We start from the raw sequence: 26048 nt of genomic DNA on the forward strand, positions 1-26048 counted from the left end.
ACGTTTGGCAATTAAAATTCAATGCGAAGAAATGCAAAGTGATCACATAGGGAGTAGAAATCCAAGGGAGGCGTATGTGTTAGGTGGGGAGAGCCTGATAGACACGGACGGGGAGAGGGATCTTGGGGTGATAGTATCTGAGGACCTAAAGGCGATGAAACAGTGCGACAAGGCGGTGGCCGTAGCGAGAAGGTTGCTAGGCTGTATAGAGAGAGGTGTGACCAGCAGAAAAAAGGAGGTTTTAATGCCCCTGTATAAGACGTTGGTGAGGCCCCACCTGGAGTATTGTGTTCAGTTTTGGAGGCCATACCTTGCGAAGGATGTTAAAAAAATGGAAGCGGTACAAAGAAAAGCTACGAGGATGGTATGGGAGTTGCGTTCCAAGACGTATGAAGAGAGACTTGCTGACCTGAACATGTATACTCTGGAGGAAAGGAGGAACAGGGGTGATATGATACAGACGTTCAAATATTTGAAAGGTATTAATCCGCAAACGAATCTTTTCCGGAGATGGGAAGGCGGTAGAATGAGAGGACATGAAATGAGATTGAAGGGGGGCAGACTCAGGAAAGATGTCAGGAAGTATTTCTTCACGGAGAGGGTGGTGAACGCTTGGAATGCCCTCCCGCGGGAGGTGGTGGAGATGAAAACAGTATCGGAATTCAAGCATGCGTGGGACAGGCATAAAGGAATCCTGTGTAGAAGGAATGGATCCACAGAAGCTTAGCTGAAATTGGGTGGCGGGGGGAAGAGGGGTTGGTGGTTGAGAGGCTAGGATGGGGGAGGGCAGACTTATACGGGGTCTGTGCCAGAGCCGGTGATGGGAGGCGGGACTGGTGGTTGGGAGGCGGGAAATACTGCTGCACAGACTTATACGGTCTGTGCCCTGAAAAAGACAGGTACAAATCAAGGTAAGGTATACACATATGAGTTTATCGTGGGCAGACTAGATGCACCGTGCAGGTCTTTTTCTGCCGTCATCTACTATGTTACTATGTTACTATGTATGTTATATAGGAAGATGAAAATATGCAGGTAGCGACAGCTCTTTCTTTCCCTTCCCTTCCCTTCTCATTTTCTTTTCTGCTGTGATATCGTAGATCCTACTTCCTACTTGATCTTCAGTTCTGCCTCTCTAGTTTCACCACTGATTATCCTTCTCTGCCATCTTCAGTTCCATCCATCCACTGCCCTGTTGGCACTGGTGATTCTCTGTGCTTATCAGATCCTTAACTATGGAAGAAACCACGTCTGGGCAGAAACGTTTCATTCAACTTTTTGCTTTTCATTTTATCACCTGCCTTTTCTTTCTCACCTTCTATTTTCGGGTGTTTCAGAAGAATCAGGAGGCCGTATCTTAGGGTCGTGCTGACTGTCTCTGTCCCAGCTGAGAATAAGTCAAAAGTGGTGGTTACCAACTCCTTTGCAGAAAATTCACTCTGGGGATTCCCTTTGTCCTAACAGATACAAAAAGAAATCAAAGATGAAGCTATTTGACAAAAGGATATGTTAATGATACTAGTAAACTTCTGAGTTAGACCACAAGGAGGAGAAAGTGATGTGGCTGAGGATACATATGGAGAGTAGAACTGACTCATGGGTGCTCAGAGACACAGCTGGGGCTCAAATGCACTGGAAGGCAAAGAGGTCAATATTCAGGGGTGCCAAATCTGATTAAAGTTAGCATCCAGTACAACAGAACACGAATACCAATCTTAAAGGTACTAGGTCAGTTCCCACCTGGACAGTTCCCACCGGACAGTTCCCAACAACCAATTCCCACCTAGGACAATTCCCACTGAACCAATTCCCATCACACCAGGGAGAACAATTCCCACATAACCCAAAAAACACACTACAACAAATAATCCCCCTCCCTTTTCTCTTCCACATCGTTTTGGGGCTAGATGAACCATTGGTCTGACCCAGCATGGCTACTCTTATGTTTTTATGTTCACACCCCCCTCCCACAGCATTATCTTTTACACATCCCTTTCCCCTTCCAAAGATACAGTTCATCAAAACTAGTTTTGAACCTAATTCATATTTAATCTGGGATCTAAATGTCATAAATAAGTAAGTAAATAAATAAATAGATAAATACAAAGTGCAGTTCATATGGGGAGGGGCAGTGCCCTCCTACACCCCCCCAAACTAGGTTTCAACCTAATTCAGCCCCTCAAAATGACACACTGATTACGATTTATAACAAACTACTACTCTACCTATGAAAAGTTATTCCATTATTATACGTCCTCTGTGTACATCAATATACTGCTCTAACCTCGTTTCAGATGCTATAAAAAAAGCACCGCCAAGACTTATGGGATCCGATACAAGAAAGAAGCGACAGGCTAGGGGAGGGTGGGAAATGTCCGGGGGGGGGGGGGGAATCCTTGGTGGGAATTGTCCTGGGGGACAAATTGTCTTAGGTGGGAATTGGTGGGTTGGACCTTTCCGGTGGGAACTGTCCAGGTGGGAACTCGCCTGATACCATCTTAAACAGTGCAAATAATCTTAACACGATCTTTTAATATTGAAACACAGTGGTCAGGATAGCTAACCAGACAAAGACAGGACTGTTTTTTTATGTGGTCCTATCTACCTGGTTAACTATCCAGACACCAGCACTGAATATCACTGTTGCCTGGATAAATGCCTACATTGGGGAAAAATCTTCCCTTGGAATGCCCCTCCATTGTCCGCATTCAGATCGGGTGGTTAGTGCTGATATTTAGAGACACTGCACAGGTGATTTAACAACATCAGTCCAAGGAGAGAGGGAGACTGTCCTTAACAAGGAAAGCCAGCTAAAGTTCCTCATAAGCAATCATAAATAAAACAGGGAACAAAAGATGTTTTAATGCTGAGAAAAAAAGAAATAAAGAAAAAATGGAAAGGAGAACAAAAGGAGGGAAAAAGGATGCAGGGGCATCAGATTTCTATCAGTGGCCAGGCTATTAGCTATGCCAAACCCTTGAGCCTACCGCACAACATCAATCACTTGCCACCCTGGACCAAAAACCTCCAAGAAAATGCTATCCATACTTTATTGAAAACTTTAGAAATTCATATTAAGAGGAAAACTTCTTATACAAACTTACAATATATCAAAAAATATATATTTATAAAAAAATATATATATAAATGGCGACTACTAATCCTGCGTAAGCAGACTCAGCGCTGATCAAATAATTCCACTGTCCAACGTCAGAACGTGTCAAACCAAGTGCTTTGGTCAAACGACCTGCTTCCGGGGAGAGTGGATGTCGCACATACTAGGATGAAACCAAACATTCTTTAATGCAATATATTAAAGAATGTTTTGTTTTCATCCTAGCGTGTGCAGCATCCACTCTCCCCGGAAATTGTTAAATTGTTTTGAATATCAACCTCATTGTATATGAAAATTTAACATTAAAAAAATAATAATTGACTTTATTTGCTGCTATCCAGATAGTGATTGGCACTGAATATATGCCAGGCTCCATTTTAGCTAAACAGTTTAGAGTCCCCCTTTTACATCAAAAGTAGAGATCAGACCAAAGTTGGGACATGCTCAATTCCAGTGGCATTTTAGAAAAGGGAGCTGACCAAGAGGCAGTCAGGAACACAAACAGGTGGCGGCCTGGTACGGCTAGTAAAGGGTTCGGGGGGAGGGAGGGGAGGGGTCAGAGAGACTCGCAGATAGAGGTAGGCAGTTTAGATCAAGGACTCCAAAGGTAAAATGGTAAAGGTTAGAAGGGGAGGAGAGGAAGTAGCTAGTAAGAGGGGAGTTCTAGAGGTGGAGAAGGGGTGGGCCGCCGGAGACAGGAAGAGATGTGACTGCAAGGGTGCAATTGCCATTTTAATCATGTTTGCAGACTGCTCCAGCGCTGCTCTCTCATCGCCTACCACTCCATTACCAGCTTGGTTATGGGCCTGTCACACCGGCAGTTGGGTGCTCCTCCAGCTCAAGTGCACATCCATTCCCCTTGTGTATTTGAGCATTTGAGCAAAGGCTTAGCAGAGGAGAGGTTGCTGCATGGATGGGAGGAACGGGAAGCAACGAATCTTGAAGCCTGCAAGCGCTGCAGGAGAAGCCTTATTTTCTTGTCGAGCACTTACAATTTGGAATGCTCTTCCTATGCAAATTTATTCGGAGATAAATTATATACACTTACGTAAAAAACTTAAAACATTTTTTTGATAAATTTTAGTTAGTATTTTATTGTTAAATGTAATTTTGTAATTCCTCATTTTGTTTTGAGTTATTTCTTTTTGTTAACTGCCTTGAACCTCTTGCTGGGACTAGTATGGTCTACAAATTGCTGAATAGATTAGATTAGTTCTTAACTGCAAAAGTTAAGGTACAGTAAGTGCAAAGTCTGTGTGGTAAGTGAAGGAGGTATACCCAGCATCTACTCTGCATTTAGTGCTCTGGGCATAAGAATATAAACATAACATAAGAACAACCATACTTGGTCAGACCGATGGTCCTTCTAGTACAGTATCCAGTTTCCAGTAGTGTCCAATCCAGGTCAATGTACCTGGCAGAATCCCAAATCGTAGCAATATTCTGGAATCCCAAATAGTAGCAAGATTCCATGCTACCAATCCTAGGGATGAGTGGTGACTTTCCTTATATCGCTCCTAATAGCTTGTTCAAACCTAACCCAAATATGCTAACTGATGCTTAACTATTTATTCAATAAAAAATATTTTTTCCTATTTTTTAAAAGTATTAACATGTAACTTCATGGAGTTTCCCCTAGTCTTTGTACTTTTTGAAACAGTAAACACCTCGAATATTGTGTTCAATTCAGGTCACCGCATCTCAAGAAAGATATAGTGGAATTAGAAAAGGTACAGAGAAGGTCAACAAAAATGATAAAGGGGATGGGACAACTTCCCTATGAGGAAAGGCTGGAGCATCTAGGGCTCTTCAGCTTGGAGAAAAGACAGCTGAGGGGAGATATGATAGAGGTCTATAAAATAATGAGTGGAATGAAATGGGTAGACGTGAATTGTTTGTTTACTCGTTCCAAAAATACTAGGACTAAGGGGCATGCAATGAAGCTACAAAGTAGTAAATTTAATACGAATCGGAGAAAATTCTTCTTCACTCAACATGTAATTAAACTCAAGAATTTGTTGCCAGAGAATGTGGTAAAGGCTTAGCAGGGTTTAAAAGAGATCTGGACGGCTTCCTAAAGGAAAAGTCCATAGACCATTAAATTAACTTGGGGAAAATCCACTGGTTATTTCTGGGATAAGTAGCATAAAATGTATTGAACTTTTGGGGGATTTTGCCAGGTATTTGTGACCTGGATTGGCCACTGTTGGAAACAGGATGCTGGGCTTGATGGACCCTTGGTCTGTCCCAGTGTGGCAATACTTATGTACTTATTCATGTTTGCTCATTCTACTCCACTCAGGAATTTGTTGACCTCTATCATATCCTTCCTCAGCTGGCTCTTTTCCAAGCTGACACTTAGGAGGAATTCAATAAATGGCTACCTCTATATAGATGCCTCAAGGCTGTGTGGTAGAAGCCTCTTCTAAAATAGAATCTGGTGCCCAGTGACCATAAAGAATGGGCTCTCAACTCCCATTACCAGGGCGGATCTATGGAGCTACCCTGTTGTAGAATTGCTCCCATAGTTGTGGCCTGTAAACATGTAAGTTCCTTTGATCCACATCTATTCTTAAACAGTAGTTTCATTAATTATACACTATGGAAAGGCACATAGGAGAACATGCTATTTCAGTTTCCTCATATACACCCCATCCCCTACCCAGTTTCACAGTACCTGCTCCATTTTCATGAGGAAGCAGTCAATGAAGTCACGAGGAAAGTTGGGATCCAAGGTTTCCTGGTGCATTTTCACTCTCTTTGACACAAACGCTAACAGCTGATCCATATTTGTAATCACCCTCTTGTGAGGACCAGGCAGGTACTCCATCACATTAGGGAAGAAATTATAGAACTAGAAGGCAAGGAAACCATTATTTGACTGGGGCTGCAGGAGCAAGTTCAAGACAATGTTATTCCAAGGGACTCAAAACAGGAAAAACAAAACAAGACTCAACAATTACAAATGGTCGAGCAGTGTTTGCAAACTTAATTCCTTGCAGTATTATCATTCACACCAGGATTTAATTTTGCACCTGAAAAGTATGCAGAGTAAGATATTCACACAGCGATGGCCAGACAGCTGATTTATATAAAGAAACTGTACCTGTGGCGACTTTTCACTTTAAAAATCAACTTATAGGCACACAAGTATTTTGCACGATCTCAAGGACACTAAAAATGACAGCTTTGCATTTGGTTCCATATATCTGTAGCTGATGCTAGATAAAATAGGACCAAACTCTTCTGGTTGCCTGTGATCCCTCCCACAGCCTCTGACCAATTGAAGAGCTTTCCTTTCCCAGTCATTCTTGCTTAAAAGTGACTCCAAAGCACACCATTACAGAAAAGCAGATTAAAACTTAGCATTTTACCTGCACCCAGACTGAGCTAAAAAGCCGAAACATATCATTCAGCAAACTGAGTAAGATAAGGAAGTTCTTATCTTCATAGTCAAATCGGTTTCCAAAGACCACAGAGCAGATGACATTGGAGACAGAGCGACTCAAGAAGAACGTGGGGTCAAAGGGCAGCTCTAGTATAATGGAGAGAAAATGAAGTATGTCAAATTTGCTGCAACATGAGCATGGTAAAGAAGCATTGACTATATTTGGACCCTAACCTGTTCATATCAATTGTAGAAGCCTTAATTGTGAGTTGCCTAGACTACTGCAACAATCCATATCTGGGTTTATCAGTCAAGCCATTAAAGAAACTGCAGATAATACAAATTATGTTAGCTAGATACCTAACAAGTCATGAAAGAACTGATAAAGCTTCCTCCTTTTTGCCTTCCTTACACTAGCTGTCTGTTAAAAAAACACTGTCTCCCCCCCCCCCCCCCCGATGTTCAGTTGACAATAGTCAGCATTTCTTAAAAACACTTACTGTCGCCAGCTAAATTAGCCCCCAGTAATCAGTTCCGGGCTATGTCCGGGCACTGAATATTGTGGATTAATTTTAGGCGAGTTGGGTGCCAGAGCTTATGAGGGCTTGGCCAGTTTCAGTCCATCCATGCATAAGAGAGTTATGTGGGTGCCGGCACCGAATATGGTTAGCATTCATATAACCACGGACTCCCCCCCTCCCCCCAGTGCCATCCCCAGTGCTTCCCCTGATCTGCCCGCATATTGGTTGTGCGGTCTGTGGGGATATTCAGCATCACTCTCTAATCAACTGCCACTGAATATCCCCCCTTAGGCACTGGGAAGTGATTTAAGCAATGAGGAGAGGCTTCTGCCCACTTAAATTGTTTTTTGCTACCATCTGTCTGATATACATATATTACACCTCTGTCTAAGACTCTATAAACTTACATTATACATTCATGTCAACTGATATCTCAATCTCTATACTTTTTGACATATTAATTTCTAAACTGTCTTGACTGGGACCTACTGAGAGTGAATAAAGCTTTTAAATAAATAAATGGTCAATTTGTTCACATCTGGAAAATGGCCTCATAATGAATCTCCTCTAGTGGTGGAAGGTATCTACCATTATAGAACTGCTTCTACAGTTAAACCAACAGAAACCCCCTCCTATTGAAAGAGAGGTAGAGCTTCTGCATCTAGATCAACAAGTATCCAGTTCTGGTCTCACCTAACAAGTTTCCTTAAAGAATGTCATATGGAAAGTTCATGTGAAACATATTTGATAGTTCTTAATGTCACCTCTTTAACAAAAGATATCATGTAATCATGGGAAGATTCAAGCTAAAGGCTCTTCATCTATCCGTCAGGTTATACTATAGATAGAAAGGTGAATAAATCTTTTTAAGTGGACCTACACTACAACCTTACTTTATCTTCTGGTACCGGTGATACCCAAAAAGGAAAGGACTAAAGAGCATTCTATAGTAAACCTTATAACACAAACCTTCAGTTTTCCTGAGCTCCTCCACCAAGAACTGGGCCTCTTCCTGGATACGTTCCTCAATGCTTCTCTTCCCCATCCCAAAATTCCTCAGAGTCATGAGGGAAAACCGTCGGAGTTGCTTCCAGCGTTCTCCATTGCTGCTTATGACCCCTGTAGAGAGTGAATAAGTGCTACTGAATTTTTTGAAAAGGATTGGGGTGATTAAAAAAATATATTATCACATCTATTTGTTGAATAACACTATGACCGAGGGCATGCAGTCATCTACAGAAGTAGACTCAGGGACCCAAGAGCAATAGGCAACCAAAACAACAATAATAACAAGAAGAAGAACAACATCAACAACAATAAAACACTCATAGGGATCAGGAAGAAGAGATAAATTCACATAAATACATCAGGAAAATGGGTAAATAATTACATCCTTTGGAGGAAATCTGTAAAAGGGCATTAGAAAAGGACAGGGGAAGGGGAAGGACAGAGGAATTCAAACCCAGGGACGAAGGGAGTTTGGCAGCTGGTGAAAAGCCGGATGATGCTGGTGAAGCTGAGAAAGAACTTCAGAGCAAGAATGTTTTCTTCCGAAATAATGTCTGAGGTCGGGGGGCAGGGTGAGAGAGAGCGATAAAAATCCATAAGTGGAGAGTTTGCTTAAAAATCGTGTCTGGTAGGAAAGAAGGACTTGTGGCAATCAGTCTGATCCATTTGCAGACAAAACTTGTGGCACTGCTGAAACTGGAAAAAAGATGCTGCTGTAGCATCCAGCGATAGGCTGATATCCTTTCTCAATGTGTCTCTCAAGCTGCTAAAAAGACCCATCCTACAAAGAGTCTCACCAATGATAAAATCAAGTTTATTAGTAGACCAAGCTGGCATTCCTAACAGCGGCTGGTGATTATGTGTTGCCCTTAACAACATTTAGCAAAAAAGAAATTCCAGAAAAAAATCTCAAAAGTGTCACAGTGTTTCTTAGTCTTTTACTGGTACACCAATTTACTTGTGAAGCTGGCTGAAAATCTCCCTGTTTAGTTTATCAAAGCAGTGGAACTTCTAAATAGCAACCATTGATTAAGGGGGAATTATGATAATGATGTGAGGACCTGGAAGCTAAAGATGAATGGATTGCCTCAAGGATAGGTGTTTTCACCCCGTTACCCAGTCCCGAAAATTCATTTACGCAGATGACATATACATTGGTATGTAAGCATTCAGCTTCCTGGATATGGAGGATGGTCTAAATGACGATATGGCCGCAGTTCAACAGTACTGCCAAACTTTATCACTTTTTGCAAGTTGTAGCAAAACAGTTTCTTCAGTGTTCACTTCCATCTATATCATGCAAATGAAGCAAACAAACGTTTTTCTTCTTGCTCAAAGACTGCACCATGAATCAAATCCAATAAACCTCGGGCTCAATGTAGACCATACAGTCACTTTTTAAAAACACTTATCAAATTTGGCAGTTAACTAAAGTCACATAACAACCTGACCTCAGAGTTGGCAGCAAAAAAACTGGGGTACATCCATGAAGAATCTGAGAATGAACACTCTGGCAGTCTGTTACTCTGTGGCGAGTACTGTGCACCAGTCTGGGCCCAAACTGTATATATGAATTTGGAGGACACACAGCTACATTCCACTCTGTAACATACTAACAACCAGTGGGTACTACTGCTGCATACTACCCTATCAGACCTTCATTTTTGGAGTGCCACAGTTAGTTTATGCACTCAGAGCCCAGTGTAGCATTAAGAGATATTCAGCCAGATAAATCTGCCCAAATTCTCGCTGCTGTTCCCTAAACATCCATTTGGTGTCAGTGTTCTCACTGCTGGCTGTGGTAGCAAGGAGAGATCAGCCAGCCAATAGGACAGAGGTGCCTGCAAGTGATTCCAGTGCTGTTCCTGAGGCTCATACTAACCCTGGTCCTTTGCTGGACGCTGTACACTCTGCACCTGCTAGAAATGGCTCCAGCTAATCTAAGGAAGGTTTCAATATAGGAAATCTCTGGAAACTGACAGATATTGGAAGTTGGTAGAAGCTTGAGAGGGCCTTGCCAAATTTAGTAGAGCACTCCCTCTAAGCCCACTCCCTGATATCCAACTTTGTCTTAGGTCCATCTTCTGCTTCTGGCCCTGCAACTACAGGGTGGCCCCTTCACATATGCCTGAAGCAGTAGCCTAACTGAAATCAGTTGCTGCCTTGTTTTAGTGGACAGGAATGGGGAACCCAGTGCTTTTTTTTGCGCTGGTACGCGCCGGTACAGCGTACCGGCACCTTTTTTCCCAGAGCCAGCTCACTTGCCCGCCCTCATCTTTCCGACAGCCCTGCTTTCTGTTTCTGCCACCCCAAATTTAAATATTTCATTTTTTTTTACCTAAGGTTGCAGCGCTAGCGGTGGTGGTGGCACTAGTGACAGTAGCAGGCAGGCTCACGTCCTCCAGCCTTCCCTTCCCTCTCAGTGTCTCGCCTTCCTCTGACGTAGTTTCCTGTTTCCACGAGGACGGGAAACTGAGAGGGAAGGGAAGGCTGGAGGAGGTGAGCCTGCTGCTGTCACTAACGCCGCCACTGCCGCTGCTGCCGCTATAACTTCAGGTAAAAAAAATACAAGATTTAAACACGGGGTGGCAGGAACAGAAAGCAGGGCTGTCGGGGAGCTAAGGGTGGGCAGGTGGGGCTGAGGATGGAACTTGAACTCGACGGGGGCTGAAAAGTGGGAGAGTTGGACGCTGGGGCAAGTCACTGGACATGGATGGGAAGGGAGGATAAGGGGCAAAGGAGAATCGCTGGACATGGATGGTTAGGGGAGGGCAGAGGAGAATCACTGGACATGGAGGTCAGTGATTCTCCTCTTAGTCTCCCGAGAATCACTAGACATGGTTGGGAGGGAAGGATAGGGGCAAAGGAGAACCACTGGACATGGAGGGGAGGGCAGGGGAGAGCAGTGGCATAGCCGAGGGTGGGCTCGGGTGGGCCCAAGCCCATCCACTTTGGGTTCAGGCCCACCCAGTAGCAACACATCTATAATGTGGCTGGCAGGGATTCCCAAGCCCCACCAGCCGAAAACTCCCAACTGTCCCTCCTGCATACCTTTTAAATAGCAGATCTTTGCCTGCAGCAAGCAGCGACTGATACATACTGTTCGCACAGGCCCTGCATCCTTCCCTCTTATGTATTCCCACCTATGCGGAAACAGGAGGTTGCATCAGAGGAAAGGCTGTTGGTGAAAATCTGCTATTTAAAAGGTATTCAGGGAAGGGTGGATGTTTGAGAGACCATATGGATGCAGGCAAGAAATCACTTGTGGGACAAGGCAGAGTTCTTCTGCCCACCCATCTTGGGCTCAGGCCCACCCAAATTTGGGTGTCTGGCTACGCCCCTGGGGGAGAGAGCAGAGTTGTTGGGCATGGATGGAGGGGATGGCAGGAGAAATGCTGGACATGGAGGAGAAGGAAGACAGGAAGGAGATGCACATGGATGGGTAAAATAGGCAAAAGCTGGATCCACTCTATACCTCCTCCACTCAAATCCGCGGAGGACCCAGCTTTTACCTATGGATGTAGGGCAAGAAATGAAGAAGAAAGGAGGAAAGTAAAGAAATAAATGGAAAGGAAGCCCTGGAAATGGAGTTAAGGGAACAGATAAGAATGCAGCAGAATCAGAGACTGGGACCAACAAGATCAGAAAAACAAAGTCACCATACAGCAACGGTAGAAAAAAATCATTTTATTTTCATTTTAATGCTTGGAAGATGTCCAATTTGAGAATTTACATCTGCTGTCTTATTTTGCACTGGGTATACTGGAGCTGTAACAGCTTACAGAAATTATTTATAATGAAAAAAAAATCACGTTATTTTTTTCTCCTATACTGGTATAGTATTTTCAATGATAATGCTTATATGCACCACGGCTGGTATAAGGGGTGTGGCTATGGTGGGTGTGGCTACCATGGGGGCGGAGTCATAGATGGTGATCCTGCCCATAATGAGTACTGGAACCTTTTTTCCTGCAAAAAAAAAAAAAACACTGGGGGAACCCGTCCGCTCCTACTAAATCCCAAAAGAAAGGAGCAGGAGGCCAATTTGTGTTTCTGTTACCACAACCAGGATGCCCTTTTCCATCTATACAGGGCCAAAGGGTATCAAAATCTGCCATTTATTACCATCTTGTCTACTGCAGCCACCTGCCAATAACTAGGTTAGGAAAACTATAAGTGAATAATAATATCTGAACACTGATATATTTTTAACATCTGTCAATAAGAACAGCAGATATCCTAAACTGTGTGCTTGAAAGATCCTCACCAACTTGGTAAATTTAAACATCTAGGGGAATTAAAGTATTATTAGGAAAGGTATGGAAAACAGGTGTGAGGATGTTATGATGCCGTTGTATCGCTCCATGGTGCGACCGCACCTTGAGTATTGTGTTCAATTCTGGTCGCCGCATCTCAAGAAAGATTTAGTAGAATTGGAAAAGGTGCAGCGAAGGGCGACTAAAATGATAGCGGGGATTGGATGACTTCCCTATGAAGAAAGACTAAGGAGGCTAGGGCTATACAGCTTGGATAAGAGACGGCTGAGGGGAGACATGATAGAGGTATATAAAATAATGAGTGCAATGCAACAGCTGAATGTGAAGCGTCTGTTCACGCTTTCCAAAAATATTAGGACTAGGGGGCATGCAATGAAACTACAGTGTAGTAAATTTAAAACAAATCGGAGAAAAAGTTTCTTCACCCAACGCATAATTAAACTCTGGAATTCGTTGCCGGAGAACGTGGTGAAGGTGGTTAGCTTAACAGAGTTTAAAAAGGGGTTAGACGGTTTCCTAAAGGACAAGTCCATAAACCACTACTAAATGGACTTGGGAAAAATCCACAATTCCAGGAATAACATGTATAGAATGTTTGTACGTTTGGGAAGCTCGCCAGGTGCCCTTGGCCTGGATTGGCCGCTGTTGTGGACAGGATGCTGGGCTCGATGGACCCTTGGTCTTTTCCCAGTATGGAATTACTTATGTACTTAATTGTATTTTCATTTATGTCTGGAGACAGGAGGAAAGAATTGTAAATAGTTACTACTTGATCAGTGAAGATAAAGTGTACTGTGCCTAAATCATTTAAAGGACAGTAAAATTTGGTTTAGATAAAAAGACTGTGGGGCCCTTTACAAAGCCGTGGTAGGCTGTACGCATGTGCAGTGCATGCCAAAACGTAAATAGGCATGCGCTGGTTTCAATTTTCCACAGGTCCTTCTTCCCAGATGTGGTAAAAACTGGCCCAGCAGGTGCCCAAAACACGCGCCCACATTACCGCAGGTCACTTTTTGCCGCAGTATAGTAAAAGGGCGCCTGTGTGTGGCGAAGGATTACTGACTCAAAGCCTGGTGCAGCTTGCTGTGGCCTCCCCAGATAAACCCGGGTCCTGCCCCTGGTTCCAAAGCAACAAATTTGATGTGTTTCCCTTCCACCTAGCTTCTTGGGCTTACACTAGACTGCTGCCTGGGTGTGCAGACAAGGGAATTACACAAGAAATCCTACAACTTCCATTTTACTGCAATATTCTACAATTGAAGTGGAGTGAACTAAGCTAATGTGAGGCAATTTCATGATAATGGCTTATCTGGCATTCACCACTCTCTCAGTGAAAAAATACTTTCCGACATCTCAGTTCATGTCCCCTGTTTTTCTTGTATATTCATTTGTATTGAGAAACCACCATAAATACAACAAATCAGTCAAATAAAAGATAATGAACCTCAAATCATACATAGTCAGTAGAAGTAAATCGATTTTTTTTACTTGTTCCAAAAGTACAAAGACTAGGGGACAATTTAGGAAATTACATGGAAATACTTTTAAAACAAATAGGAGGAAATAATTTTTCACTCAACGAATAGTTAAGCTCTGGAACTCTTTGCCAGAGGATGTGGTAACAGCGGTTAGTATATCTGGGTTTAAAAAAAGGTTTGAACAAATTCCTGGAGGAAAGGTCCATAGTCTGCTATTGAGGCAGACATGGGAAGCAACTGCTTGCGTGGGATTTGTAGTATGGAGTGTTGCCACGATTTGGGTTTCTGCCAGGTACTTGTGACTTGGCTTGGCCACTGTTTAGAAAACAGGATACTGGGCTAGATGGACCATTAGTCTGACCCAGTATGGCTACTCTTATGTTCTTAAGCTGTTGATTATATATGACATTATCAGTAATACATTTTTGTTCCATGTAGCACTGATAATACTGATAATAATGGGCGTGCAAGTGGCAGATGAAGTTCAATGTTGACAAGTGCAAAGTGATGCATGTGGGTAAGAGGAACCCGAATTATAGCTACGTCTTGCAAGGTTCCGCGTTAGGAGTTATGGATCAAGAAAGGGATCTGGGTGTCGTCGTCGATGATACGCTGAAACCTTCTGCTCAGTGTGCTGCTGTGGCTAGGAAAGCGAATAGAATGTTGGGTGTTATTAGGAAGGGTATGGAGTCCAGGTGTGCGGATGTTATAATGCCGTTGTATCGCTCCATGGTGCGACCGCACCTGGAGTATTGTGTTCAGTACTGGTCTCCGTATCTCAAAAAAGATATAGTAGAATTGGAAAAGGTACAGCGAAGGGCGACGAAAATGATAGTGGGGATGGGACGACTTTCCTATGAAGAGAGGCTGAGAAGGCTAGGGCTTTTCAGCTTGGAGAAGAGACGGCTGAGGGGAGATATGATAGAAGTGTATAAAATAATGAGCGGAATGGATCGGGTGGATGTGAAGCGACTGTTCACGCTATCCAAAAATACTAGGACTAGAGGGCATGAGTTGAAGCTACAGTGTGGTAAATTTAAAACGAATCGGAGAAAATTTTTCTTCACCCAACGTGTAATTAGACTCTGGAATTCGTTGCCGGAGAACGTGGTACGGGCGGTTAGCTTGACGGAGTTTAAAAAGGGGTTAGATAGATTCCTAAAGGACAAGTCCATAGACCGCTATTAAATGGACTTGGAAAAATTCCGCATTTTTAGGTATAACTTGTCTGGAATGTTTTTACGTTTGGGGAGCGTGCCAGGTGCCCTTGACCTGGATTGGCCACTGTCGGTGACAGGATGCTGGGCTAGATGGACCTTTGGTCTTTCCCAGTATGGCACTACTTATGTACTTATGTAAAAGCATGGATAAGCCATTACCAGAAAATTCCCTCACATTATGCTTAGTTCACTCCACTTCAATTGCATAATAACTGCAAGTTTTCCTATACAGCAAATTAAGACAAATCTTAATAGGAATAATCCTTCTGATGTTTAGCCCTCAGTATACTGTATATATATATATATATATATATATATATATATATATATATATATATATATATATATATATATATATATATAATATGTTTATTGTAACATGCTTTGGGTGCTATATGGAACAAAAAATGTATTATTGATAATAATGTCATTTTATAATACCTCTCAATAAAGGGTAGAAAATCTCTAAGATCGGATAACCAAATTGGAGAGCGGATGGGAGGAACTAGCACCAGAAGGTAATTATCTCATCATTACTTATGTACTTATGTACTTATATATATAATACTGGTTACCCAGCCACATGTCTGCTGCTTCTGTGTTTTCCTCTTATCTCTCTTATGTTTTCAAATGTCCTTACCGTGACCTTGGATGACTCTGTCCAACATAGGTAGACTTCCCCTAGCGGCAAAATCCTCACTCTGTTCGTTCAGTGCCTTCTTCACAACTTCATAACCACATAGCACCACCACCGGTTCTGAGCCCATGTGGATGGTGAAGAGTGATCCATATTTATCACTTAGCTAAGAAAAGAAATCATGGACAGATCATTATCTAAGAATCTAACTACTAGTAAAATCTATTGCTAGCAATCATCCAACATTATATATTGCCCCCCCTCCCCGTGCCCCCTTCCAGATCCAATTGATAAAAATTATTTATTAAGGTATGAACTTTCAAGGATGAGTCCACTACAGCATCACACTATGATCACATAAATTTTCATATGTCAAAGCTGTGGAAATACAGACTGTCTATCTTAGGAGCCAACATTTCACAATTACTGGGGGATGCTAAACCCAGTAGAAATTATCCCTTCCTAGATGTGGAGGGGCATTTTTGAAAGAAACGTCTATGTTTGGATTTGGACGTCTTTGTAAAACGTCCAAATCTGGGGGGGCGGAGAAAACTGTATTTCTGAAAAAAGATGGACGTCCATCTTTCGTTTCGAAAATACCAAGGATGTCCTTGAATTTGGATGTCGTTAGACATCAATGTCTTTGACTTTCAGCGATTTTTGAAACCAAAGTCGTCCATGTCAAAAACGTCCAAATGCAAGCCATTTGGACGTGGGAGGAGCCAGCATTTCTAGTGCACTGGTCCCCCTGACATGCCAGGACACCAACCAGGCACCCTAGGGGGCACTGCAGTAGACTTCATAAAATGCTTCCAGGTACATAGCTCCCTTACCTTGTGTGCTGAGCCCCCAAACCCCCCCAAAAAACCACTACCATAGCCCTTACGGGTGAAGGGGGAACCTAGATGTGGGTGCAGTAGGTTTCCGGTAGGTTTTGGAGGGCTCGCTGTTTTCTCCACAAATGTAACAGGTGTGTGTGTGTGGGGGGGGGGGGGGGGGTTGGGCCTGGGTCCGCCTGTCTAAAGTGCACTGCAGTACCCACTAAAATTGCTCCAGAGACCTGCATGTGCTGTTATGGACCTGAGTATGACATCTGAGGCTGGCATAGAAGGTGGCACGACATATTTTTAAAGATGTTTTTTGAGGATGGGAGGGGGTTAGTAACTACTGGGGGAGTAACGGGAGGTTATCTTCTATTCCCTCTGGTGGTCATATGGTCATTTTGGGCACCTTTTTGTGCCTTATTCGTAAAAAAAACACGTCCGGGTGAAAACGTCCAAGTTTTACTTTAGGACATCCTTGCTTTTTTCGATTATGGCTCAAAGATGTCCAAGTCTTAGGCATGGCCAGGTCCCGCCTTCACCATGCCTCCAACATGCCCCCTTGAAATTTGGACGTCCTTGCGACGGACTGCAGTTGGAGACGTCCAAAATCGGGTTTCGATTATACCGATTTGGATGTCACTGGTGGATGGATGTCCATGTTCCAATTTATGTCAAAAGATGGACGTCCATCTCTTTCAAAAATGAGCCTGCTAGTCAAGGAGTTGACTCAACGTTGGGGGTACTCAAGCACACAGCTGGCTCCTATGCTGTCTATAGCTGGTATTTGGAGTTTATTTTACATCACAAAGATATCCCAGTGATTTTTACAACTCCTAGGAGAGAACTAAAAGGGAAGAAGAGATAGAGAAGAAAAATAGATTTTGGAAATAACTGATATCAACCATCTTATTACAATGGCCCTACTTAGTTGCACTTTGAACTGTTCGAGCTTTCACCGAGAGTTCTGTGATCAGTAGAGACTAAATATATTTGAGTAGATAGAATTTCTAAAATATGCTTAAAGACACACAGCATAAAACCAGAATGGTCCATCCAGTCTGCCCAACAAGATAAACTCATTACATATGGTAAGTTAGGCCACCACATACAAGATGAAGAAAACTGCTCATGAAAAACTGTTACCAAACAAACAACTAAAATGAGCATTACATAAATAATAGTCTACAAATTTCTATAACAAAAGGAGGGGAAAGACCTCAGTGGTAGTTCATCACTCTGTTACTGAGATAGAATATACTTCACATGGATCAATCATCAGTCTAAAATCCTCCATATCAGTATACCAAATATTGCCAGAGCTTATTTTCTATAGTATTGTATACTCTAAGGGGCCCTTTTACCAAGCTGTGGTAAAAAGTGCCCTGTGGTGGTGTGGGCATGTGGGATTATCATGCGCTGAGGTCAGTCTTTACCGCAGCAGGAGAAAGGGTACTTTTCATTGATGTCATTAATGGCTGTGTGCTCATTCCAAAATTAGCGCATGGCCATTACCGTGTGAGCCCTTACCACCACCTATTTAGTAGGCTTTAAGGGCTCACGTGCTGCTCACATGGTAATCAGGCAGCACAGGTCAATGGTCGTGCACTGCCCAATTACCACCGAACACGCCTACTCCCCACCACTTGAGCTAGAAAATAATTGTTATTTTCTAGCGTGAGAAATGACGCGCGCCAAAAGCAGAACTACTGCAGGGTGCTTGGGTGCCCGCGGTAGTGTTATTTTGCTGCACACTACCCACATGGTGGTCCTACTGCAGCTTTGTAAAAGGGCCCCTTAATTTATTTGTTAATATAAGAAGGGAACTTATCTTGATACAGGTTCAATGGACCTGCCCATTTCGCTTAGTTCCCAATAATTATAGTGCTACATAAAGACCCGATGATAAGTCCAGTTCTATAAAGGTCACTTGGTGCTATGAGGCCTTTATGGAATAACGCTTAGCATGGAGGACTTACGTCTGCTGAAAACCTGGTGTAAATGTTGGTGCACAACTCATGGTTTATAGTTTATTAAGATTTGCTATCCTGCCATTACCGACTGTCAGTACTCGGTGCATTGCAACACAATAAAAGTTCAAGAAAACTGAAAGGAACTATAAATTTATATAGGACAGCAGATAGAACAGAGATCATAGAAAGAAAGGAAACCTATCAACAAGAAAACAACAGAAATAAAGAATGATTGCCAAAACATCATACTATGTCAAAAACTTTAACTAAGTTTTGCTTTGAGAGTTTTAAAAGAAGTCTTAGCACGGATGTCAGGTGGAAGGGAATTCCAATGATAGGGGGCTGCAAAAAGGAAAGCATGATGGCTAGTGGACTCTAACCGGTCAGATTTTGAACCAGGAAGTACAAACCGATGGTTGTTAAGTGAAAGGAGGAGACTGGCTGGGGAATAACTTAACATAGCAGATGATGGCAGAAAAAGACCTGCATGGTTCATCCACTCTGCCCAACACGATAAACTCATATGTGCTACTTTTTGTGTATACCTTACCTTGATTTGTATCTGCCATTTTCAGGGCACAGACCATAGAAGTCTGCCCAGCACTAGCCCTGCCTCCCAACCACCAGCCCCGCCTCCCACCACCGGCTCTGCCACCCAATCTCGGCTAAGCTTCTGAGGAGCCATTCCTTCTGAACAGGATTTCTTTATGTTTATCCCACGCATGTTTGAATTCCATTACCATTTTCATCTCCACCACCTCCCGCAGTAGGGCATTCCAAGTATCCACCACTCTCTCCGTGAAAAAATACTTCCTGACATTTTTCTTGAGTCTGCCCCCTTCAATCTCATTTCATGTCCTCTAGTTCTACCGCCTTCCCATCTACGGAAAAGGTTCATTTGCGGATTAATACCTTTCAAATATTTGACCGTCTGTATCATATCGAGGGGCATAATCGAACGGCGCCGGCCATCTCCATGGCCGGCCATCTTCAAGGACGGCGCCACGAAGGGGAGGAGCCAACCGTATTTTTGAAATATGGTTGGGGTCAGCTAAATCGATCGCCGGGTGTAGATCAGATGGCCGGCGTTGCTTTTCAGCCATAATGGAAACCGGGCCCGGCCATCTCAAACCCAGCGAAATGCAAGGTATTTGGTCGTGGGAGGAGCCAGCATTTGTAGTGCACTGACCCCACCTCACATGCCAGGATACCAACCGGGCACCCTAGGGGGCACTTCTAAAAATTAAAAAATAAATAACAATATCTCCCAGGTACATAGCTCCCTTACTTTGTGTGCTGAGCCCCCCAAATCCCCCCCCCAAACCCACTACCCACAACTTTACAACACTACCATAGCCCTAAGGGGTGAAGGGGGGCACCTACATGTAGGTACAGTGGGTTTTGGGGGGGGTTGGAGGGCTCCCATTTACCACCACAAGTGTAACAGGTTGGGGGGGATTGGGCCTGGGTCCACCTGCCTGAAGTGCACAGCACCCACTAAAAACTGCTCCAGGGACTTGCATACTGCTGTCAGGGAGCTGGGTATGACATTTCAGGCTGGCATAGAGGCTGGCAAAAAAGTTTTTTTTTTGGGTGGGAGGGGGTAGGTGACCACTGGGGGAGTAAGGAGAGGTGATCCCTGATTCCCTTCGGTGGTCATTTGGTCAGTTGGGGCTCCTTTGTGAAGCTTGGTCGTGAAAAAAAAGGGACCAAGTAAAGCCGGCGAAATGCTCGTCAAGCCTGGCATTTTTTCTTACATTATCGGGCAAACCGGCCATCTCGTGAGCAGGCCCCTATCCCACCCCCATCCTGCCTTCACTACCCTACCAACATGCCCCCTTGAAGTTTTGCCAGCTCCGCAACGGAAAGCAGTTGGCGCCAGCCAAAATCGGCTTTCGATTATACCGATTTGGCCAGGTTCAGGAGATCACTGTACATCTCCTGATTTGAGTCGGAAGATGGACAGGGATCTCTTTCGAAAATGAGCTGGATCACCCCTGTTTCTCCTTTCCTCCAGGGTATACATGTTCAGGTCAGCAAGTCTCTCCTCATACGTCTTGTAACGCAAATCCCATACCATTCTTGTAGCTTTTCTTTGCACCACTTCAATTCTTTTTACATCCTTAGCGAGATACAGCCTCCAACACTGAACACAATACTCCAGGTGGGGCCTCACCAACGACTTACACAGGGGCATTAAAACCTCTTTTCTTCTGCTGGTCACACCTCTCTCTATACAGCCTAGCAACCTTCTAGCTTCGGTCACCGCTTGTCACCCTGCTTGGATTTTGGCGTGGAACGTTAGGTATGATATATAGAATCCGGGAGTTGTTTCTTAAGCCAAAACCAGCTATGTGGGCACAAGACCTGAAAACACCTAAGAAGAAAAAGCCCTAGAAATCAAATATGATAATTTTGCCATTAGAACACAGAAAATTTCCATATAAAATTGTGTTAATGGCAAATATTAGCATATTTTAGTAAAAAGGACTCTTGGCTTTTTATGAAGTATTTGATATAGGTTAATTGACCAATTATGAGAGATTGTCCTTAAATGTTTATAACAGATTTCATCTTAAATGTTTTATTATGATGGTTTCTGTCAATGTATTCTTTAATTTTATAATGGATTTGTATTACTATTGTTTTGTAATCCATCTTGAGCTGGTTTGCTGTTAAAAAGGAATTTAATTTTCTACTTAAGTTTATGTAGACGCTGATTTTACAATAGGATACCTATGTGAGAACTTCCAACAAGACACTTATTTTATTTTAATTATTTATTTATAATTCCAAGCAAATTTACAAGTTAAACACATATGCACAAGAAAAACAGGGATTATTCTATCCAATAAAAAGAATACTATTATAAACATTCTCAGTTATAAGAGGAAAAACAAAGAAACATCAATCCTTAGACCCTCCTATGGGGGAGAGTAGCCCAAAAGAAAAGTAGATTTAGAGGGGCATTTTCAAAAGGGACGTCCAAGTTGCGATTTGGACGTTCTTGCAAAATGGCGAAATCCAGGGGCGGGGAAAGCCGTATTTTCGAAACAAGATGGACGTCCATCTTTTGTTTCGAAAATGCCATCAGGGACGTCCAAATCCTGAAAATTTGGTCGTCCTTAGAGATGGACATCCCTAGACATGGACGTTTCTGACTTTCAGCGATTTTCGAAACCAAAGACGTCCATGAGCGGCACTTGGGGGTGATTGTGTCTGATGACCTTAAAGCTTTCAAGCAGGTAGAAAAAGCGACGGCCAAAGCCAGAAGGATGCTTGGGTGCATAAAGAGAGGCATGACCAACAGGCAAAAGGAGGTGATAGTGCCATTGTATAAGTCTCTGGTGAGGCCTCATTTGGAGTGCTGCGTGCAGTTCTGGAGACCGCACCTATGGAAAGATATAAACAGGATGGAGTCGGTCCAGAGGGCGGCTACGAAATTAGTAAGCGGTCTTGAATGCAAAAATTATAGGGACAGGCGTAGCGAAGGCGGGACTTGGGTGTGCCTAACACTTGGACGTCCTTGACCCAGAATCGAAAAAAACAAGGACATCCCTGATGAACACTTGGAAGTTTTCTCCTGGACATGCTTTTATTACGACTAAGGCACAAAAAGGTGCCCGAAGTGACCAGATGACCACCGGAGAGAATCGGGGATGACCTCCCGTTACTCCCTCAGTGGTCACTATCTGGTCAGCTTCTTCATATCAAGAAAAAATCTAAGTTGTTCTAACTATGTTACTATGTTATATGTTACTATGTTCAGGAGCAAAAAACCCCACATATTTCATACCTAAATATTTCACCGCGCATTTACATGGCTATGCCAAAAGGAAAGTAGCACCTCAATTTTTTTTTTGTTTCTTCTCTCTTCACTAAGAATTCCTTCCGTTTGCCCATAAAAAAGAAGACCAGAATTCTTAGAATAAAGTCTTATCACTGAGTTCAAGTCCTATTCAAACTCAAAAGCAACTAGTAATGTTCCACGCTCAGAACCTTCTGAGAAAGAACTTTCCAGAATTGCTGATAGGTCCATTCTGGAAGAAAGCTGAATTTGTACTTCTGAAACTTGAGGATTAGGGAGTGCTGGATTGGGGACTATGTTCCAGCCAGCATTGGTGCTACTTTCACTATCCCCTTTTCTTTTAGTATGGGGCATAGTTGAACCACAGAAAAAGGAAACAAGTATTTCCAGCAGGAGTCGAGCAGAAATGCTCCTCCTCATCTAGCCGCCATCTTAACCACTCCCCACAAGACACCTAATTCAAGCCTACTTTATAAAGCCAACATATAAAATAGGCACCCGGATACTGCCTACATAACATACAATTATGAAGCATACATATACATCTGCTTTAAAGCTGAAGTAATTGCATTTGTGTACTCTATTTTACAAAACACACACCGATATTGTCACTCCTCCTCTGCTCTGCCCAAACTATGCTCCCTGGAACCAAATAATTAATATGTATTCATACCCTGCCTGCAGCCTACACCGGGGCTTTCCCAATGACCCATCCCACCTCTTCTGATGCAACTTCCTGTTTAATCAAGGGAAAGATGGATCAGAGGGGGAGCCCTGGTGCAGGCTGTAGGCAAAGTATGAGTATCGCTGCCACTGCCACTGGGGATGCAAAAGCAAAGACTTGATTTTAAGGTACAATGGGGGTTGGGGGGAGAGAGGGAGCGAGTAAGGGACTTGAGAGAGCATTGTGGGTCTGGAAAGGAAAGTGATAGATGCCGGACCATAAATACAAACTGAGGGAGAGAGGGAAAGAGGGAGAGATGCTAAATAGATGGACGGATGGTAGAGGGAGGGAAGTAGAGGTAGAAGGAGAGAGAGGAAGGTGTTAGAGGGAGGGAGGGAAGAAAGAGGGAGAGATAATGGGGGTGGATGTGAGGGATAGAAAGAGATGCTGGACAATGGGTAGGAGGGAAGGAAGAAAGAGAGGGAGAGTTGGATCTGGGAATGGGAGATATTGGTCCTTTAATCAATGGCATAGCCTCAGGGGAGGAGGGGGTGGACTTTGGGGAACTGGGCAGTTTCATTTTTAAATGAATGCTCTGTTATTTTCTGTTGGGGAAAAATGCTACTCAGCAACAACAATAGAAAAAAAAGCTGGCAAAATGTCTGTTAGTACTTTGTATTCATATAACCATCAAAGTGAAAATATGTGCATACTTTTGCTTTGACAATAGGGACAAATGCTAGGTAAAAAGTAACCACACACTTTGTAACAAAATACATAGTCTGTATATTGCTCCTGGTATTAGGCTATGACATCTGCTTCTGTCTCACCATGCCCCCTTCGCTTGCGGTAGGATAATAGGATTGTTTCTAAAATAAGATTCAAGATCAGTTTGTTTACATTAAAGCAACTCCGTGCTAGGCTTAAGCTACCACCAACTGAGCAGAAAGAAGTAGATGACGTACCTTACTGAGTGAACGGTAGATATCTTTACCGTTCAGCTGAAGGATGTTGCCCAGGATGGGGAGGCCAGTGGGTCCAGGGGGCAGCTTGCCGATACCTTGCTTCCTTCTCTTCTGGACTGTGCCTAACATTAATAAGGTGAGACATGCCACCAGCAAGAAAATGCTAGCTCCCACCAGCTCCATTTTTGAATGTTTATCAAGGATCTAGCTTTAGAAACTGAGAGGTATTTTTCAGCCACACAGATTTATATAATATGAGCCCAGGTGGAACTTGATTACTCAGCTTACCTTTAACCAGATTATCATAAACTTTGTTGAACTTAACTTTCAACTGAGTCTTGGATATTATTTATTCAAGAATCTTGCCAATTAACTGTTGATGGTGCATTGTTTGCCAAAGCATTGCTGTGCATGTGGTAAAGAAAACTAATAACCCAATGTATACAAGTGAAAGGAATTAATGGCCAGTTAGCTCACGAAAAATACAGCTCAACAGTAGAGTTTGTTCAACCTGCAGTTAGCTGCATGAGAAAACCCAGAGTCCTTGTGGTTGTGCGAGTGACTGGAAGTCTTGGACTCCTCATAGAATAGAAAGTGGGTAGTGAAAAGGTAAAAAAGGAAAACTATATTTCTGTACCAAGGGAAAATAAACAGGCTTCTTTCTTCACAGATTCTGCACCCTCAATGAAGTCTCTCAAATACAGTCTTTGTACTCAGTCCTCAACAGGTCCCACACTTCACTATATTCTGTTTCCCCTCATCAATCAGGGCCCCTGTAGCTAGTCCCAAACTCAGCTCTCACAGGTTGAACAGTCATTTCTCAGCAGGGCCGGTCTTAGCAAGTGTGGGGCCCTGTGCAGACCAATTTGGTGGGGCCCCATCCTAGCCCTGCCCTAGCCCCCGCCCTAGCCCTGCCACCACCCTAGCTCCAGCCCATTGATAAGCAAAAATAATGCAAAATATCACAGATGCACATTTCAAAAAGCTGACATATTCCAATTAATAAATTCTGAATAAAATACTTTTTTCTACCTTTGTTGTTTGATCATTTAGTTTTTCTATTCGCTTTGCTCCCAGTGTCTTTTATATTATGCAGTGTCTTCTTTCCATTTGATATTTTTTCTCTCACCATGTCCACCATCCTCCTGTGTCCTTATGTGTCCTACCATCTGTAGCCCTGTCCCTATCCTTCCTCAAGTTTCAGTATCTGCCCTCAACGTGCTCCAAACCAGCCCTTAAACTCAGCAGTTTTCCCTCCATCCATATCCAGCATTTCTCCTAACTCTCCTCCATCCATGTGCATCTACTTCCTGTCTTCCCTCCCCTCCATCTATGTCCAGCATTTCTCCTATCTCCCTTCCCCTCCATCCATATGCATCTCCTTCCTTTGTCTTTCCTTCCCGCCAACCTTGTCCAACATTTCTCCTCTCTTCCCTGCCCTCCACTCCATCCATGTCCAGCATTTATTCTCTCTTCCCTCCCCTCCATCCATGTGCATCTCCTTCCTGACTTCTCTCCCCTCCATCCATCTGTCCAGCAACTCTCCATTCTCCCCTGCCCTCTCCTCCATCCACCCATATCCAGCAAATGTCCTCTGTGCCCTGCCCCCTCCATTCATCCATCCATGTTCAGCAAGTCTCCTCTCTCCCCTGCCCTCTCCTCCATCCATCCATATCCAGCAAATTTCCTCTATCCCCTTCCCCTCCATACATCCATGTCCAGCAATTTTCCTCCTTCCCCTGCCCTCCGCTCCATGTCCAGTGATTTCTATTCTCTCCCCTGCCCTCATCTCCATCTATCCATGTCCATTCTCCCTGCTTTCTCCTCCATCATCTCCAACAAATTTCCTCTCTCCCCTGTCCCCTCCATCAATCCCTGTTGTCCAGCAATTCTCCACTCTCCCCTGCCCATCCTGTTTCTTTCCATCCCCTTCCCCATTCTATCCAGCGTCTTCCCCCTCCCCCTTCGCAGCATCTTCCATCTCTCTCTCTCTTTCTCTCTCCAATAAAGAACAATAATGTGGATGCAGCAGCTCACAGGTTTGCTTGCTATGTTTTGAGTGAACGGCGACGGCTGCGCGAGGGAGTGGAAACAGAGATTTACCAAATGGCTTCCTTCCTTACAGTGGACTAGTTAGGCTGGCTCACTTCCACTCCACTCTCACCGAACTTGC

At 43.4% G+C, this 26048-nt stretch overlaps 1 protein-coding gene across 1 annotated transcript in view; it reads right to left on the minus strand.

The window, feature by feature from the left end:
• The window catches only part of LOC115480796 (cytochrome P450 2C15-like), a 36000-nt gene extending 11929 nt beyond the window's left edge, over positions 1–24071 (minus strand). Inside the window, exons 1-6 of the mRNA XM_030219703.1 lie at positions 23876–24071; positions 15648–15810; positions 7994–8143; positions 6490–6650; positions 5793–5969; positions 1316–1457 (exon numbers count right to left, since the gene is read on the minus strand). Coding sequence (XP_030075563.1) covers positions 1316–1457; positions 5793–5969; positions 6490–6650; positions 7994–8143; positions 15648–15810; positions 23876–24058 — 976 coding nt within the window. The 5' untranslated portion in view covers positions 24059–24071. The remainder of the gene's footprint in view (positions 1–1315; positions 1458–5792; positions 5970–6489; positions 6651–7993; positions 8144–15647; positions 15811–23875) is intronic.
• Positions 24072–26048: the final 1977 nt, after the last annotated feature.

The sequence above is a fragment of the Microcaecilia unicolor genome, chromosome 11 (assembly GCF_901765095.1).
Source record: "Microcaecilia unicolor chromosome 11, aMicUni1.1, whole genome shotgun sequence".
Classification (NCBI taxonomy): Eukaryota; Metazoa; Chordata; class Amphibia; order Gymnophiona; family Siphonopidae; genus Microcaecilia; species Microcaecilia unicolor.